A 20,373-nucleotide genomic window follows, 5' to 3' on the forward strand; every position below is an offset into this window, starting at 1 on the left:
GACAGAGGAGGCGGGCTACAGTCCTTGGAATTGCAAAAGAGTCAAACATGATTTAGTGACTAAAGGACAACAGCAAATATATATACATATATGTGAGAGAGAGAGAGAATATATGTACATAGATATGTATATCTCACCTTTTCCTCATCCACTCATCTTTCAATGAATGCTTACGTTTCTCCCATTTCTTGGCTATTGTAGATAATGCTGCAATGAAAATGTGGGTGTAAATATCTTTTCAAGTTAGTGTTTTCACTTCATTTGGAAAAAATTCCCAGAAGTGGAATTGTTGAATCTGGTGAATATCACTTTAAACAATTCTCTTCCAGCATGTGTCTGCACATTAAAATGATTAATGTAAATTTTTTGCAATGACATGCCACTGTATGCAAGTCCCAGAGGGTTATCTGTAAAAATCAGAAGAGTGAATAGTCTAATGATTACTGTTTTGAAAAAGTCAACCGACTAAAAACTGGACTGTTGGATAAAAATTTGTCAGCTTAATACACTTGCTTAACCATAAGCACTGGAAAATAATGGCCATATGCTACATTATATTGTATATTATAAATTATAGTATAGGTTATTTCATTATAATACAAATTCTATTATAAATTAAGTTAGGCCTTATACACCAAATGTCTGGCATAGGATTTGACACATTTCAATTATTTTAATGCCTTTAGTAGTAAGATTAATAAACATCTATCTTCCCTATCCCTGAAGTTTGTTCAGTGAGGATGTTTGAACCACTCATCTCATACCCAAACTTTAGAAACTCTACAGACAGAGTGTATACCCAGTGGAATTAGCTTTACTTTGGAGAATTATTTAAATCCCTTATTGACTTGCAAGATGCATCCACCTTGATGTTTTCACAGGGACTTATTTCACTGATGATGATCAAAAGAGGTATGTTGGGCTTTGATCAGAGCAAATCTAAAGAAAGCTGGGAGTCTGCAAATATGCTGTGATTAAAATTCTTTCTCCAACTTCTCTTAGTGAAATGAGGAAAGTAAAATACTGACTGCTACCTTATAATTAATGTGAGAGAAAGTAAGAAAGCTTCTTGTTTAAAGAAAATTGAGTTAGGGCTAGCTCATAACAAAAATTTAATACTAGGCTCCTGTTATTGAAATTGGGGAATCCAGTTTTCCAGACAATAAATGAATGCAGTCTCTTCAGTTGCTTATGGTAGTTGTTGCTTCTGAATATAGTGTGTAGGCCAACCTGCTGTAATAGCCCTGTCAAGGAAGGCTATTTGAGAATAACCCTTAGTGGACTGCACTTGTTAGCTATGATTAGTCTGTGTTACCTCTTCAATCAGAGAAATTTCTTATTAGAAAGTTTATAGAATTCCAGGATAACACCGAAGATCACAATTAATTTTATTATTTCAGGAGCATTCTACTTAACACAGAATTGTTTGAAATCAGATTCTGATTTTAGTACCTTGTCAAGGTAGAAGGTTGGTCAAGGTATAATGAGCTTGAACTAGGTACTTAGATTACATTAGGAAATACTTTCAGTTGTAAGAAATTAAAACAAGACAGCAAGACAATACATTTTGAATATATATATATATATATATATATATATATATATATATATATATATATGTTTTAGGACAGTATGTGTGAGTACCATGAATTCTGTATATGATTCCTTGTACCATATACAAAAATTCAAATTATGAATCATTCTCAGAAATTCAGAAAAGAACTAATAAGAATGTCAACCAGTAAAATGAATTTTGGAAAGGAAAGAGAATAGTTAAATGGAAGGGTTTTAGGCAATATTGCAATAATGTACATTATTTGATGATGCTGTGGATGTAGAGTTGACTGAGAAAGTAAGAAACCTTGCTAAATAGAATTGCCAGTGGATCTACTATCAAAGACAGGAAGAAAAATTTGAGGAGTATTTATTAATTGATACCATATTCTCCAAATTAGTTGGAATCAGATTAAATAGAAGTAGCTTAAAACATAAGTACAGATACAAAAATACATACCCTGAACCACCAATGAAAAGTAGAAGACATAAGCCATAGGAGGGAAAACGATAATAAGAAAGAGTAAGTTCAGATATAAATGTATGATTTGAATTATCAGTGAAACATTCAAGTTATGCTTCTTAATTGAGTTAAAATGAGCATACCATAATGTCCAAGATCCAAAAGTATTTGTGTAATAGAATTCTATTAACCATGATTGGAAAGAGGGCTTCTCTGACAGCTAAGTTGGAAAAGAATCTGCCTGCAATGCAGGAGACCCTGGTTCAATTCCTGGGTCTGGAAGATCTGCTTGAGAAGGGATAGGCTACCCCCTCTAGCATTCTTGGCTTCCCTCATGGTTCAGCTGGTAAAGGGTTCACCTGCAATGAGGGAGACCTGGGTTGGGAAGATTCCCTGGCGAAGGGAACAGCGACCTACTCCAGTGTTCTGGTCTGGAGAATCCCATGGACTGTATTATCCATGGGGTTGCAAAGAGTCAGACACAACTGAGCAACTTTCATTTTTATGACTGGAAATAAGCATGGATCTGGGATAAATCATTTAGAAGTATATGTTTGGTTGGTTGATAAGCAAAGATATTTCTGAAAGACCATTAGTATTTGTGAAGAGGATTAACATGCAAGTATTTGAGATGTGATATTGAATATATTTTTGCCTGTGTGCTGTATATTTTCAAATTTCAGTATTGAAGATATTATTTAAAATAAATTAATAGATACTCAATTACAGTAAATTATCAATCACTTAAATAGTTATTGAACAGTTAGTAGGAGCTTGTAATCCTGTTAATCCTACCTGAGAAGAGATGCCACACATTTTTCTTGATTTTCTATAAGTATATGAGTCAGTATGACTATGAAGCCTTTAAGCAACTACACAGATGGCAATTGATTAAAGCCTAATATGACCAATTAAAAACAAATTGTGTCAACTGTGGCCTGAGTAATTAGGTAAATCCTCATGGAAGTAATAGTACTTAAACTAGATTCTGAAGATTGAGTAATATTTTAATGAAAGCATCAGAGGTAAAGGCATTATATCACTGCTTTCTAAAGCCATAATATATTCAGATGAGAGGAAGAGATCAGAAGAACCAAATTATGAAATACAGAATAATGTGCCCTAATGTATTAGAGAAAGTGGCTGAATAGCTAGAATGGAGTTATAAAATTTATGACTTGCTAGTCTGAGGCTATTGAATAATGTCTTGCAAACAATAAGAGATTAAAAGAGGTTTTGAATATAACCTAGATATGAGTAAATTAATGAAAGTGTTCTAAGGGGTGGGGAGAAGGGTGGGCTTGAGTAGAATAGATTGATAATAAGAGGAGCTGCAGATATCCAGGAGCTGAATTATAGCACCTGGCACAAAACATGAGCTAAATAAATAGGTGTAAACTATTGACTAAATGAATGTATGAATGAATGCAATATCTGGAGCCTACATAGGATGCAATAAAAATTTTCAGGATGAAAGTGGAGTGCACGCAGGACCCAGGATTGTTTCTTTTAGCCTTAGAAATGCTGACCTTTCAAACCACCTTAGAAATGCCAACCCATGTTAAATAAATGCAAGTTAATACTAAATTATGAATGCATGAAACCTATTTTCACTTATCACTAAGAGGAACTATCATTTGAGTTAATTTTTATGAGCTCTGCTTCTTTTGATTATGTCATTATTCTTGTCTATTTGTACTGTCAGCTTAGCCAATTATTTTTCATCTGAAGGCAATCAAATATTTCTGTGTTCAGAATAAAATTAATGCAACTGCTTCTCATTTTGTAAATGGTTTCTTCCAAATACTTGAGCAGGAGTCATTTAAATGTATTATTTGGATATATCAGATGTAAGTTTTAGCATGTTGGTAATTTGTGTTTTTATTTTGACATGATAGCACTGAAAGAGAACATAAAAAGCCCTGTTATACCTACTTTCCTCACTTTATTAAAAATAACATCCTCATATTTTATTCAGAATCATCAGTATACCAGTGGAAAGAACTAGAAGATATTTCATTTTCTTAAAATTTCATGATTCTATTCTTTGTTAAAATCTTTTCATCTAATGTTAATGGGATTTTAGGTGAAACACGCAGGTCTAGCTGCTTACATAGATGAGTTTCTTTTAGTCTGCAGGCAGATGTTCTGGCCATGGTTGATCTAGTTTTCTAGCACAAGCTTAGGCTGTTTCAGTCACAAGCAGATACTGAGGTAATTGATGAAGGACTACGAAAATCAGTGAAGCAATGTTTGAGCCTGTTTGTCCATTTTCCTCTCTCTCTGTTTTTGAAAATCTATCAAATAGGTTGGAAATATATAGAAAACTTCTCTAGGCATGAAACAACTTATGGTTTCCCTTGAGGGGTGGGGCAGCCGTATCTATGAGCTCACCTATGAACCCTGTTTATTTATTGTGATGTCACAAAGTTCTGTGATAAATAAAGTCTCTCCTTTGACCAGCACTTTCCACTCACTCTTTTTTTTTTTTTTTTGCAGGTGGACTCTTTTTTTTTTTTTTAATTTAATTTATTTTATTATTATTTTTTTCCACTTATTTTTATTAGTTGGAGGCTAATTACTTTACATCATTACAGCAGTTTTTATCATACATTGAAATGAATCTCTTAAAGAGGCTCAAGGTTCAAGGTCACTCTCAGTGTGACTGCCAAATCATTGTTTTCTTGTAGAATATCTTAGATAAATAAACCACATAAAAATTTTAAAAAAGTATTTTATTTGCATCCCCTATTTATAAGACATTGAAGTAAAAATGATTTTTTCCTATAGTTTATGGAATATGATAATATTTATGACTTATTTGTCAAGCAGAAAACTTGAAAGACCATATATGAAGCTGTCATTTGTTCTGTAGGGACTGTCACTTCTAATAGGAATCAACTTTGTTTCATAGTTTCAAATTCTGTGAGTTGATTATTTTAGCATAACACCTAATAGCAAAGTGAGTTTCAAATACTGTGAAATAATATGAGATATATGAAATTTTGTCACTTTCTTATGAATGTAAGAAAGTTCATAACTTGATAGCCCAAGGATATAGTGTTAGAATAGTTAATACATTCTTTGGTCCACAATAAGTGCAAATTTATCTTTCTTTGTTTATTCAATATTGCATTCCATTTTCCAATGGATCTTTAGTCAGATAGAAGGTACAGAAAGATGTATTTGCAATGCTTTCTCCAGATTCTGTGGGTTACTGTGTTTTTCAATACCATGTTACTCTTACTTAAAGAATACCTTTTAATATAGTTGTTTTTACTAGCCACTAACATTATAGAAAAGTGTTGCTATAATTTATATTTCTCTAATATCTTTATTTTATATTTTAAGTATAGATATAATGTATATTTCTGTAATGTAGATATTTTCTGATTTACTGAAAAATTAGAGTTGTATGCTCTCTGTGTAGTAAAAGTAGGCTGTACAACACAAATAATTTGTGCATTTCACTTTGTTTGTTTATAATGAAATGTTGGGTCTTCCCTCGTAGCTCAGTCAATTAAAAACCTGCCTGCAATGCAGGAGACCCAGGTTTGATTTCTGGGTTGGGAAGATCCCTGGAGAAGGCACTGGCAACCCACTCCAGTATTCTTGCCTGGAGAATCCCATGGACAGAGAAGCCCGGCAGGCTACAGTACATGGGGTCTCAAGAGTCAGCCAGGACTTAGCGACTAAACCACCACCATGATGAAATGTTACAATTTAAGGTAGCACTCATACTTGAAAGTTAGTGCAGAGAATCATGACAAAGATTCTAGCCAAGAGGGTATTTTCTTTGAAACATTAAGTTATAAGTTATACAGAAATAAGGCACTTTTTTGACTATTTTCTTATTTAGAGGTTGGAAAAAAAGTGCAAATCTAGATACTTGAATAATACATTTCATTTTAATGGAATAATATTTTCAGAATCATAATTTCTAATTTATGGCAAGCATTTGAAATAAATTCATATAAATAATTTTGGAGAATGCAGTTTGAGTTTGTATCTATGTATAAGAATGCAGACTAAAACATATTAAATATTTTTATGTTGCTAAATATGAGGTTCAATTTCTCAAACTTTAACAATCAAATTATTTGCATTTTAATAACAAATGTAATGGTCATTTGAAAGAAATATTGTTTTAATAACTATTTCTTTTTTCAGTGATAAAGTCAGTGAAACTTTGAGCAGAGAAAAATAAAACAATAATGTTTTAATATAACAATTGCAGAGAGCATCTTTATTCTAATTAAAAGTTTATAGCATAAACTGGAACTTTCTAACTGAGCTACTATTGAGTACTCTAGTTATTAATGAATGCATTATTCTAGTTTTTAATATTAATCAATTCTGAGTATCATGCATGAAATTTGCCTGGATGTTTATTAATCCAGTTATCTTCTGCAGCTATAGGGTTATGTTACAACTTGCTGGTTATTATTTACTCACAAAGGAAAATGACCAAGATTATGGGGAGATAGATCATATTTGCAAAGTAGCTGCCTAGCTGATGTGGATCCTTGGATGGATCAACCTCTTAGTATTTCACACAATGTTAATTATTAATATACCCTATTCTATCCTTCATATTAAGTCAGGATGTTTTATTTCTGGCATATCTTCTACATAATAAAATATTCTAAAACTTTATTTTGTACATGGTGGGATTTTTTTTTTTTCTTGAGATTTATATGCAATTAATTCATAAGGACATAGTTATTGGTTACCTCAAGTGTAAGAACATACTAACAGTAAAGATATTGAGAAAGTTGCAAGGATACATTTTTGTAAACTAAATTATATTATGACTATCTTTGACTGGAAATAGTATTTTTATATAATATCCTAAGAATAAACTCTGATTTATAGATAACTACTGTAAAAATGCTGGTATATAAACATGAGTGTGTTTCAAAGTAGTAGACAATTATTGCAACATATTGGTATATTTTTTCTCAGTGGGACAAAGTAAAGGAAATGTCAGAGTAGTTTAAGTTTCTCAAAAATTTAAAAATGCAAAAAAAAAAAAAGTAATTTTTATTGCATAGTGAGGAGCAAAATTTGTGTTAATCTTGAATGATTTCAGAAAATCTAAAGATAGCTCAAGTTTAGGAAACAGCTTAGCTACCTATTACTCTTAATTTTTACCTGAGTTTGGAATGGAATAATCCTAAAAACTGCTGTCATGGAATATGAAATACAGACCCAAGTGATATAGTACCCATAAGCAAGAAATATTTACAAGTTACAGTATGAAACAGTTTGAAAACAGTACAGTAATTAAGAACAATTTAACTTCTTTCAAAATAAAGAATGTTGTCAACTGGTTGAGTACACTAAAGTTAAGAAATTTTACAGAATAATTTGTTAATAAAATGGAAAGTATCATTTAAGTACAGAATATCTTGGTCATTTTTTTAGAAATAAAGTACAAATTTTAAGTTTATTTTGTATAAGTTTCAGGTCTTTTTTTTTTTTTTTTTCTTTCCCCTTTGGACTTGCTATGAGCTGATATTTATTTAAAGAAACAAGAAAAACAGGTGTATTTTCTTGAAAAGGCCAGAGTTAAATAAACCATGTGTTTCCTGTACAAGGCTTTCTCACTTTTAGATAATTTAGATCATTTTAATTCATCAGATTAGACAGCTTACATTTGGAGGTGGAACTGAGAATCAAAACAGGGAGATGTTGGTGTGATTGGTGCCAGAGCAAACTTGCCACCCTCATGATGGGCTGAAGGGTGTCCAGGGAAGTGTTGGCCCTACTACTCAGAAGCCCTAGGACGTGTGGCCTGGATAGTTGGAGAGACAATGAACCAAAACCAACTTTACTCTCTTTCTAACAGCTGATCTTCTTGCCAGGCCCCCTGTGTAAAGTTTTTAATATGTTGGCTTCATCTCTATTTCTGAACCATTTGTGATATGTGCAGAAAGGTGAGGCCTTTGGGCATTGAAGAGATCTGGAGTAGTCAGTCCATAAATGGAGATTTGAAACTTAATACAAGCCTTACTCAAAACCAAGTGGGCAACCACACATGAAGTGAGATCTAGGGAGTCTGAGGTCTAAGTTCTAGCTATAAGGAGTTCTTTTTATTTTTTTAATTGACATTTAAGTTTTTTGTGGTTTTTTTTTTTTAATATTGGAGTATAATCAACTAACAATGTTGTGTTTGTTTTAGGTGCACAGCAAAGCAATTCAGTCATAAATATATAGGTATTCTTTTCAAGTTCTAGGACATACTTTGAAATAAATAGTATATATAATGTTTTTATGGATATATCTATCAACATTAAGAAATTCATTTCCCATTTGAAATTATTACTCAAAAGTATTTTAACCCTAGGCACTCAGAGTTGACTGTCCTCTGATACTCCATTTTTACAGAATTCCTTCCATTTTCTTTTATAATTTTAAATGTTTTTTCCATTTATTTTTATTAGTTGGAGGCTAATTACTTTACAATATTGTAGTGGTTTTTGTCATACATTGACATGAATCAGCCGTGGATTTACATGTATTCCCCATCCCAATCCCCCCTCCCACCTCCCTCTCTACCTGATCCCTCTGGATCTTCCCAGTGCCCCAGGCCCGAGCACTTGTCTAAAAATTTTGAAATAAATCTTATATACTTTGCATGTGTATTTAGAAATAGATGCATATTTAGTTATTCAAATAGATGATAAGGTCAGTGCTTTGGCCTTCAGCTTTATCACTAATGTATATACCATTTTATTGAATTTTAAAAACTATAATGATTCCCTTAGGCAAACAAATGAGTTTGGTCCTGGCTTTTCATGGGTTGACTCCTTGCCAGGAAAGACGAATCTTTTTTCTTCCTGTTGGGCTCTGCTATTGTCCCAGAGAAACAATTTCCCCTCTATTTCCTCAAATCTATTTCATTAATGTTTCTATTTATTAATATTTTGCAAGTAAAATAGTAGTCTCTTAAGAAACGGGTAGGAAGGCAACAAAGTTTTAGTATATGAGAAGAAAAATACAAGCAAGACTCTAATTAAACATCTTCCTTTGCATATTCCAAAGCACCTAGTAACTCTAATACTTTTTTTTTTTTTTTTTACTTCATAGCACCATTTTTAAATTGGAGAATAATCAAGTACCTGCTATGTTTTTGTGTTCTCTCTTATACTTCCAACAGTAATTTATATAATAGTTAATAAATTTATTTGATTATGGTTCAAATCAATTCCTAAATTATATGTTGTCATTTATTAACTTATTCACTCAGTAAACATTTATGATGTGGTACAGTGTCTTACCAATCAGAAGAAAAGTTCAGTGAGTCATTGTCAAAGATTCTACTTACACGTTTTCTAAATCCATGCAGCATATTTAACTCTCTTCAAATAAGATAAGTTTTATGAACAAAAAAAGAGAATATGATACTGAAAAAATCAAGGAGAAAGAAAACGCAAAGAAGGGCAGAGAAAGAGGAAAATAAAAGATACTTTGGATATATTCAAATAAATGTACAGAAAAAGAATTTGTGGAGATGATAACTTTTTATAGTTAAGGAAAAGAGGAATACTATAGCATAAAATTCTGGTCTCCCTTAGGTGCTGGATTTTGGGTAATTTTTATTTATTTTAGTTTCATTATTGGAAACTATTACTTTGCCTGAAGTACAGTTTTTCAAAGGTTTGCATAATTAAAAAGATATTATGAGCATAATTTTCTATTTTTATTGAATCATTTCAATTTGAAAGGGATTTAAACTATGCTTGAACATCTTAAAGTATTATATATTTTAAAACTTTAAAAGCATTAAAGTATGCTTGGAATACATTAAAGTATGTGAATACTTATGATAGGTTTGTTAGGGGTTAATTTGTTGAAGAATTTTTTTTTAATCTACTTTACCAGAAATGTTTATGGCCAAAAAGGCAACTATATTTGATTTATGAACAGATTTTATAAAAAGGAAATTAAACTGAAAAGTGATATTTAGAAGTTTCTTTGTACTCTGAATGGCCAAATAATGATAAATAATGTGGAATCAAAAATAATACCTTTTCTGTTTTCTTTAGCCATGCATTTTACTCATATTTATTTCTTAGTGTAATCAATTCTTATTATATTTTGCATCACTGTCAGTATAAGGGCAATATCAAAGGTACTAAGCTTCTAATTTTCTAATTAGATATCTTATGCTTATACTATAAAAAGCATTATTAACATGAGTGTGTATTTTTCACAGATATTGGCAGACCTAGAAAACCATGCATTATTTAAGAATGATCTGGAATGTCAAAAGCTGATTCTAGAAGCAATGAAGTACCATCTGTTGCCAGAAAGAAGAACTTTAATGCAAAGTCCAAGAACTAAACCTAGAAAGTCTACAGTTGGAACTCTGTATGCTGTGGGAGGCATGGATAACAACAAAGGTATTTAGTTCCAGATCTTTAATAATATACACCTGGTATCATACCATAACATGAATTTACTATTGTGTCTGTATAATACCAACAAACTTCACAGAAACTTACCTTTATTCATTAAAATTTTAGATTTAGGAAAAAATTATGATGCCTCATTTGTCCTTTTTTTCCAATCTGTAGTTGCTGCTTCTGTTTATCATCTTTAAATCTTTTATCTCTTTGCATTATGTACAAGATTTCATATGAAATAAAATAAAAAAGATTGAAAGCACTTACTTACAAAACACGGACCAAATGATTTGTTGGATATCTTGAAAAATGTATTTCTAAGTAAGTATATTTATATTCTCTTCTAGTCTAAGTAAAGTAAAATGTATTTCTATTTCTAAATGCAATGTGTCAGCCCTATGCTTGCTGAGAGCAACATTTATGAAAAAGAGAGTCTCTGCTTTGAAGAATTTAGAATGTCTTACAGAAGCCAGAGGGCTTCCCAGGAAGCACAGTGGTTAAGAATCTGACTGTCAACGCAGGAGACATAAGAGAAGTGGGTTCCATTCCTGGGTTAGTAAGATCCCCTGAAGGAGGGCATGGCAACCCACCCCAATATTCTGCCTGCAGAATCCTGGGCCAAGGAGCTTGGTGGGCTTCCATTCACAGGGTTACAAAAAGTCAGACATGACTGAAGTGACAGCACAGACACACGCACAGAAGCTGGAAAAATAGACAATTATCATTGAGGGTACTGACTTGGCAGGTGTCATTTTCAAGTTTAATTTTCTTTTTTATCCACATGAAATATTTTTTTTTTCATTTCTTAAAACAGAAGCAGGTACACTTTATAGTAACTCTCAGATTTGATAAATGGGCAGTGATTTTATACATGTATATAACAATTTAAGTTCAAATTCATATTTGCTTTTAAAGAACACTGCATTCTACAAAAAGAATGCCCATATAAGATCAATTCCATTTGTACATCTGCACATTTCATTTAAAAATAAAGAAAAAAAAGAACAGTGATTGAATCAGGCAAGCCTGTGGCTAGAATTAAAAAGTAAATGATTAACATCAATATAAAAACTAGCATCAATATAAAAATCATTATCCTATTAATTAGCCAAAAGACATGGCTAATTTAAATTTTAAAATTTAGTGACTTTAAATACAATTGTCATAGCATAAAGAAATATGAGTACAGGGATTACACTGAGTTAAGCTGTTTGCCATCATTCCCAAACCATTCCCCCAATCCTGGTTCGCAAAATCAGTCCCTGGTGCCAAAAAGGTTGGGGATCACTGGTCCAAAGGATTAAAAGAGTGTGATAAAACAAAGTGTTTATGAAAAATTCCTGATTAAGTCAGAGACAAAACAGGAAAAATAAAATTGATGGAACCTTTAGGAATTCTTACCATATCCACAACCCTCTAGGAATTGGATGTTAAATATATCCCATAACTTAGATAAAAATCTGACACTTAATACCAAACCTCAGAGAACCTAGCTTTCCTGCCATAGCAGAAACTTAGAGAAGCCAATGTTTCAGGAGATTTAAACAACTAGGACATTTTCAAGGTAATCATTGTATTTGCATCATGCTTTTACTACTTAAAAGGTGTTTTCTAAACCTTATTAATTTGTGTTATCTCTAAATGAGCATTACAATTTTATCTTAAAATTGTGATTTCTTGAAAGATAATGAGGAAAAGGAAATTAAAGTGTAAAAAGAGGCAGATAAATCAAAAGAAAAAATGTAGCAAAAATTATACTTTATTTTGCATGACTGATTTGAAAATAAAGCAATACAATGATAATGACACAATATCTTAGAATACAATGATATAGAATGCTTAGTGTGTTTTTAGGAATTTTTTACATATTTATATTGTGCCTTATAAGGCTATATAAACATTTTAACTGAGTTCCTTTTCAGTTCTATAATTACTGGGATTCAGGTAATATTCTATAGCATTGATAAGCTATGAGTACAACCCCTGTAGATTTTCTGTAGACATTGCAAAACTTCAGAGCATTTTTCTCTCCTTTCCCTTCCTTTCTTCTTATATTCACTTGGAAGTACATGCATCCTACAATGATGCATTTTCCTGCACATCTATTTTGTTCCAGGCTCTGTGTTAAGAACTTGTGTACCATATTGAACATTCTGAATTACTACCCCTACCTCATGGGCTTCTCATGTGGCGTTACTGGTAAAGAACCCACCTGCCAAGGCAGGAGACACAAGAGAGGCAGGTTCCATCCTTCGGTTGGGAAGGTCCCTTGGAGGAGGAAATGGCAACCCAGTCCAGTATTCTTGCCTGGAGAATCCCATGGACAGAGGAGCCTGCTGGGTTTATAGTCCATGGGGTCACACAGAGTCAGACACAGCTGAAGCGACTGAGCATGCACCCCTACCTCACAGAGCTGCCAAGTTAATCTGGGAAAGTGAACAGTAAGCAAAATATTTGTGGATAAAATGAGCTTGAGAAGAATGAATTTATGAGTACAATATCTATAATGCCTGGGTACTAACCTAGTCTAGTCTAGGAAAGTAGAGAAGCACAGAGAAAGTGTTCATTGTTGTTGTTCTTAGCTGAAGTCTAAAGGAGAATTAGACATTAGCTTAGAACATTATTAGAAAGGTACAGTAGGTGTGGTGCAAATTATAGACTAGAGCTACATCAGATGTGAAGATTTACAGCTAGAGAAGCATGACATCTTCAAAACCAAAGAGAAATCCTTTCTGGCTGAAATATAGCCAGTGGAGAAGCTAAACCAGCATGGTAGTGGAAGAAAGACAGTGCACTTCAGGGAAAGGCTTAGCAAGATAGGTTCTGATTTGAAATCTAGACATCATTGAAAGCAATGCTCCAAATGTAGAAAGTAGCCTTTGCAATCAGATGACTATTTAATCAGATGATTAGGAGTATCACTTAAAATCTTGGTCTAATTTACCCTTTCTCAATACTATATTGTGTTTCTGTAGCAGCTACAATGATTAAACATAAAGAGGCTAAATACAAGGAATTCCAACATGTTTGATTAGCACCAAAGAGGGCATCAGAAAACTCTGTAGCACACTGCGCTGACTTTCCTCATCACATTATAGACTAAGGTCAAGCCATCTAGAAACTTTGGGGGCATAGACTACAGGGATTCTATGACTTAATAGTGATGTGAAACACAAGTGAAGCTAGGAAAACAAGATATTCATATAATGGCATTTACATGAATAGCATTATGTATTGGGCTTCCCTTGGGGCTCAGCTGATAAAGAATACATCTGCAGTGCAGGAGACCTGGGTTCGATCCCTGGGTTGGGACGATCCCATGGAGAAGGGAAAGGCTACCCACTCCAGTATTCTGGCCTGGAGAATTCTAGAAGCAAGCTCCAGAAGTTGGTAATGGACATAGGGTCTCAGTCCATGGGGTCACAAAGAGTTGGACAGGACTGAGCAACTTTCACTTTCACTTTCAAATGCCTTTTGCACCAATACAAACAATATTCAAGAATTGGGAATCACATGATTCATTTGAGAGAAAAGAATCAAGACATAAATGAAGTTAGCAATATGTCTTAGAAAGTATGATTGATTTGCTGCCATAGCTGTAATATACTGAAGAATATATCTTTAAAAATATAATTTAGAGCATGTGAAAGTGAAAATGTTAGTCACTCATTCATGTTCCACTCTTTGTGACCCCATGGACTGTAGCCTGCCAGGCTCCTCTGTGCATGGAATTCTCTAGGCAAGAATACTGGAGTGGGTAGGCATTCAATTCTCCAGGGGATCTTCTTGACCCAGGGATCGATAGAGCATTGTAGTCAGATTCTTTACCATCTGAGCTACCAGGGAAGCCTAATTAGAGCATATTTCAGTTCAGTCATTCAGCCATGTTCTACTCTTTGAGACTCCATGGACTGCAGCATGCCAGGCTTCCCTGTCCATTACCAACTTCCTGAGCTTGCTTAAACTCACATCCACTGAGTCAGTGATGCCATCCAATAATAATAATGGGACTGAATTTTTCTCTTCATATTTTGAATTCTTCATGTATTTATTCATCAAATGTAATAATGAAGACTGACATTAGTTTCCTATTTTTTCAATTATTACATATTTTAATTTAATTTCTTGAACTAATTGCCTACAGTATATGGTATGAAATTCAATAGAAATAACTTATGGGGTGCTTTACTTATTTTGTGCATTTTATAAAGAATAACTTAAATATCTTACAAGTTTACTGTAAACATCTAGTAGGTAGCATAGCGTACCTAACAATTTCTGAGCAAATGATGAATATCATATATGAGAACAAAAGTAGGCTGTGGAAAACCTTACGTCCCTTCAAAGATAATTTATTTTCTTTTTGACAGATACTTAGGTAATATCAAAATACCGTCTTCCAAACAAGCATTGAGTGATTTGAGACTAAGATGTAGTTATCTGTGAGGGCTGCCCTACTCCTGGTTTGCCTTCATTATTTATAGAAAGGCCATTAGTCTTTGGCCGGTCCTGTGTGCCATTTTATTTTCACCGCAGAAGAACCAGTTCTATCTAATTTTTAGCATCTTAGCTTCCATTTTCTGCCCGAATTTCTGTCTTTCCTTGTGTATCTTACAAATTAGCAAATGCCCAGAAGACAAGCAATGATGGCTTTCATGTTTTTCTCTGAGTCTAAAATCCTGACTACTTTGGTTGCCCTGGGCTACAGTTAGTGTCTCCCCAGCCTCGCAAGGGCTCCGCTGGTGGCTCAGTGGTAAAGAATTCAGCTGCTAATTCAGGAGATGGGGACTCAATCCCTGAGTAGGGAAGATCCTCTAGGGAAGGAAATGGCAACGCACTCCAGTATTCTTGCTTGGGAAATCCCATGGACAGAGGAGCCTACTAGGCTATAGTCCATGCAGTCACAAAAAGTCGGAAACAACTTAGCAACTAAACAGCTAGAACAACAGCCCCCCCAAGGCTGCCAAGAATCTGGGGCCAGCAGTACTTCAAGGACTCTCGATTAAATAGCACTGCCTGTCAATCAGTCACTTCTGATGGGTCTCAGTGGTAAATAATCTGTCTGTAATGGAGACCATGGTTTTATGCCCTGGAGGAGGGCATGGAAACTCACTCTAGCACCCTTACCTAGAGAATCTCATGGACAGAGGAGCCTGGCACGCTACAATCCATAGGGTTGCACAGAGTCAGATGTGCCTGAAGCAAATAAGCAGCAGCAGCAGAGAGGGGAAAAGAGCAAAGAATGTTAGACTCAATTCAGTGCACATTGCTTCTATTTTGGGTTTGTCCTCCTAAGTGTTAACAATCATTTTTAGTCTCTAATGTCTTTAAACAGATAATTTTTTTGTTTGAAGACTGTTGCCTTATAGTTACTTTTGTGGAGATAGTTCATCTGATAAAACTAAAGCATCATAGTTAGCAGCAGAGACCCTTGCAAATTTGGCTTGATGATTTCAACATGGTGCATTTCTGGAACTTCTCTTTGAATTTTTTTGAGATATATATGATGATGTTCCCATCTTACTTGTTGTTTTTTTTTTAAATTTCATCTATTGTTACTTTAAATAGTTCATAGGTTTATTTTTTATCCTGTAGCTAGTAACTAACTTCTAAAAGCTTAAGTCTAAGTCTGTTGATTGTTATTTCTGACATTTATATCAATGTTACACCTTGATTGTTGGGTAAGATTATTTTGAAATTACAGTTAATTTCATTACTCTGTGGAATATTCAGGGTCCTAATTGGAGATGTATCAACCTAAATACAGACATAAGCTGAGAAATATCAGAAATTGAGCTTACACTGGAATAGTACAGTTATTGCAATTTGGAAAATGCAATTTCTAGGAAACTACAAGCTAGCCCATTGAGGATTTGGAATGGGCTGTATTTATGGGCAAGGAATGCAAAGAGGGCAGAGTCCAAGAAGTTAGTTTATTGTCTTAAGGATAGTAAGAGATTCTTGGAAGATGGTCACTAGTAAATTTTGGGTTTTAAGTTAGGCATTTGTGAGAAATGAGTCTCTGAGTTCTTGTGTCATCTTCCTGAGGGTGCATGCATTGAGATTCTCCATTTCGTATTTTCTGGTTCCATTTTAGATTAAAATCCTTTCACACTTTCCTCCAGCATGCATGAGTCAACTCCAACCAAGAACACTGACTTAGTTCTTGAGTCTCATCAGTTCAGTTCAGTCGCTCAGTCATGTCTGACTCTTTGCGGACCCATGGACTGCTGCACACCAGGCTTCCCTGTCCGTCACCAATTCCCAGAGCTTGCTCAAACTCATGTCCATTGAGTTGGTGATGCCATCCAACCATCTCATTCTCTGTCATCCCCTTTTCCTCCTGCCTTCACACTTTACCAGCATCAGAGTCTTTTCCAATAAGTGAGTTCTTTACATCAGGTGGCCACAGTATTGGAGCTTCAGCTTCAGCTTCAGTCCTTCCAGTGAATATTCAGGACTGATTTCCTTTAGGATTGACTGGTTTGATATCCTTGCAGTCCAAGGAACTCTCAGGAATCTTCTCCAACACTACAGTTCAAAAGCACCAGTTCTTCAGTGCTCAGCTTTCTGTATCCATACTCTATCCAACTATCCAACTTTCTTTATCCCACTCACATCCATACGTGACCACTGGAAAAATCTCAGCTTTGACTAGACAGACCTAGGCTTGATGCAAAATCTCTGGATCATTCATCCCCCCTCCTCATGTTAGGCCCAAAGCAAATGTTTTAGATCCTATCATAGGTGAAGACAACTGCTCCGAGGAAATGCAGGCTTTTGTACTCAGCAATGTTTATGCCAGGTTTCACCTCACTGTTCTTCAATTATTCAACTCCAGATTTTCTTGGGGATTTTTTTCCTTGCATTTAAGTCCAGTAAAGCAAAAACTGCATTGTAATTTGCCCAGATTTACTGGTATTTTAATTAGAGGGCACTCTGTCACCTCTTCTATTCTCTAACAATCTGAGTCTTTCTTTTTCTTTTGCATCTTTTTTTTTTCAAAAAAATAATTTTCATTTAAATTTTTAAATTTAAATAAATTATTATTATTATTTTTTAATTTTGTATTGGGGCATAGCCAATTAACAATGTTGTGGTAGTTTCAGGTGAACAGCGAAGGATACGTGTATCCTTTCTCCCTCAAACTGCCCTCCTATCTAGGCTGGTACATTAACATTGAGCAGAGTTCCATGTTCTTTTGTACCTTGATTTTTTCTACATAGATTGTTTTACTTGTTTTATGCCCTGTACTTTTTGGCGAATAAGGATTTTGTTTAGAATTAAACTATTAGCAAGCCTAACATTTTCCCACTTTTTACATGTTTACAAAGTTAACATTGTTAGATAACAAAGTTATATAGCTTCTGAGTATTCAGAAATTTGATAAAACATATTCACATGTAAGGATCTCCCTGATGGCTCAGAGGGTAAAGCGTCTGCCTGTAATGCAGGAGACCAGGGTTCGATCCCTGGGTTGGGAAGATCCCCTGGAGAAGGAAACGGCAACCCACTCCAGTATTCTTGCCTGGAAAATCCCATGGATAGAGGAGCCTGGTAGGCTACAGTCCATGGACTCGCAAAGAGTAGGACATGACTGAGTGACTTCACTCACATTCACTTCCACATCTCTAAAATGAAGATAATAAATCTACCTCAAAGTATTAAATTATGTCAGGTAATAAAATAGAACAGTTCTCATTACAATGTAGATGATGACTCAACCATTTGAATCCCTACTTATTCTTCTTAAGGCAAATGCAGCTCAAATTCATGTCTGAGCTTAAATAGAAATTGATACATATCTTTGATCTGAGGCATTGTTGGCAAAAATCCAGAACTATAAGTATAAATTCAAGAGTATATGCATTCTAATATAATAGATCAATATCCTTTTCAAAATTATAAGCAACTTGGAGACAGGAACCTTACATTTCTAACATCAGGAAGAATCGTTACTTAGAGTAGACTTTCAATAAATGTCTGCCATACTTAAATTACAGCCTATTTAACTAATATTAGTAAATATCCAAAATGAAAACTCACATGTATATGCATATATATATAATTTGTCAATGTAAACTTTGTATAACTATGAAATTCTCCTTTATTTATAATCTTTGGGAGATTTTTATAGGCAAACTATAAATAAAACTTGCCATTACCTGAATAATTTTCTCCAAAAGATCTTTCAATTATTGTGATAAAGATTCAACAATTATTATGAATCTATGTTATTCACCCTCTGTAACTGATTGTTTGGGGATGATAAAATTATTTCATCAATGACATATATATATAGATAGATAGATTTTGATTTAAGTGTAGTTGATGTTATAATAGCATATTATGTTAGTTTCAGGTTATAGCATAGTGATTTTGTAATACGTTAAACACATTGTGAAATGAGGACAACAGTAACTCTAGTAACCGTTTATAACCATCCAATAATATTATAGTGTTATTGTCTAAGTTCTTTATGTAGTGTACTATACCCCTGTGACATTTATCACAGGAAATTTACTTCTTTTAAGCCTCCCCACATATTTTGCCCAACCCTCCACTGCCTTCCCTTCTGGCAACCAGCTGTTTGCTATCTGTGTGAGTCTTTCTGTTTTACTTGTTCATTTGATTTTTCTTTGGATTAAGTGTTTAAGTGAAATCATACCATATATGTCTTTCTCTGTCTGATTTATTTCACTTAGCACATTGTCCTCTAGATCCATCAATGTTTTTGAAATGGCATGATTTCATTTATCATGACTAAGTATTATTTCATTGTATATGTATACCTCATTTTTTGTATTCATTCATCTATCTATGGACATTTCCATTGTTTCCATATTTTGGCTGTTTTAAATCTTACAATGAACAGAGGAATGCATATATATTTTTTGATTTAGTGTTTTTGTTTTCTGGGTAAATACCAAGAAGTGAAACTGTTAGATAATAAGGAGGCTCTATTTTTAATTTTTTAAGGAAACTTCATAGTCTTTTTCATTGTATCTGCACCAATTTACATTCCCCAGAACAGTGCACAAAGATTCTTTTTCCTCTATACCCTCATCATTATGTGTTATTTGTTGTCTTTTAAATGGCAGCCATTCTGACAGGTGTAAGATGATAACACACTGATTTCGATTTGCATTTCCCTGATGATGTTGAACATTGTCTCATGTGTCTCCTGGCCATCAATATATTTTACTTGGAAACATATTTATTTAGGTCCTCTACATATTATTTAATGAGATATATGCTTTTGATACTGAGCTTTATGTTTTGTTCCTATAGTTCAGATTTTAACACCTTGTTCAATATATTGTTTAGTCTCTAAGTTGTGTCTGACTCTGTTTCTCCATGGATTGTAACTTGCTAGACTCTTCTGTCCGTGGGATTTCCGAGGCAAGAATAGTAGAGTGGGTTGCCATTACCTTCTCCAGGGGATCTTCCCAACCCAGGGATCAAACCTGCATATGTTGAATTGCAGGCAGATTCTTTACCACTGAGTTACTGGGTAAGCCCCTTTTATTGAATATATCACTTGCAAATATCACCTCTCATTCAAAAGGTTACTTTTTTACTTTCTTGATAGTTTTCTTCCCTGTGCAAAAGCTTGCAAAATATTTTCTCTTTGATGTAATCCCTTTTGTTTATTTTCATTTCAATTTCCTTTACCTGAGGGGAGATATATATATAGGCTTCCCTTGTGGCTTAGCTGGTAAAGAATCTGCCTGCAATGCAGGAGACCTGCATTTGATCCCTGGGTTGGGAAGATCCCCTGGAGAAGGAAAAGGCTACCCAATCCAGGATTCTGGCCTGGAGAATCCCATGGACTCTATAGTCCATAGGGTCACAAAGAGTTGGATATGACTGAGTGACTTTCACTTCACTTCACACACACACACATATAGATATAGATATGTGGATATAGATATACCATCTATC

The 20,373-nt window shown here is 34.1% G+C and overlaps 1 protein-coding gene across 1 annotated transcript in view; it reads left to right on the forward strand.

The window, feature by feature from the left end:
• KLHL1 (kelch like family member 1) overlaps positions 1 to 20,373 on the forward strand; it is a 489,854-nt gene that overhangs the window by 335,147 nt on the left and 134,334 nt on the right. Inside the window, exon 6 of the mRNA XM_070471593.1 lies at positions 10,239 to 10,425. Within this exon, the coding sequence (XP_070327694.1) occupies positions 10,239 to 10,425 (187 nt within the window). The remainder of the gene's footprint in view (positions 1 to 10,238; positions 10,426 to 20,373) is intronic.

This window comes from Odocoileus virginianus, chromosome 8 (assembly GCF_023699985.2).
Source record: "Odocoileus virginianus isolate 20LAN1187 ecotype Illinois chromosome 8, Ovbor_1.2, whole genome shotgun sequence".
NCBI classification, from domain to species: Eukaryota; Metazoa; Chordata; class Mammalia; order Artiodactyla; family Cervidae; genus Odocoileus; species Odocoileus virginianus.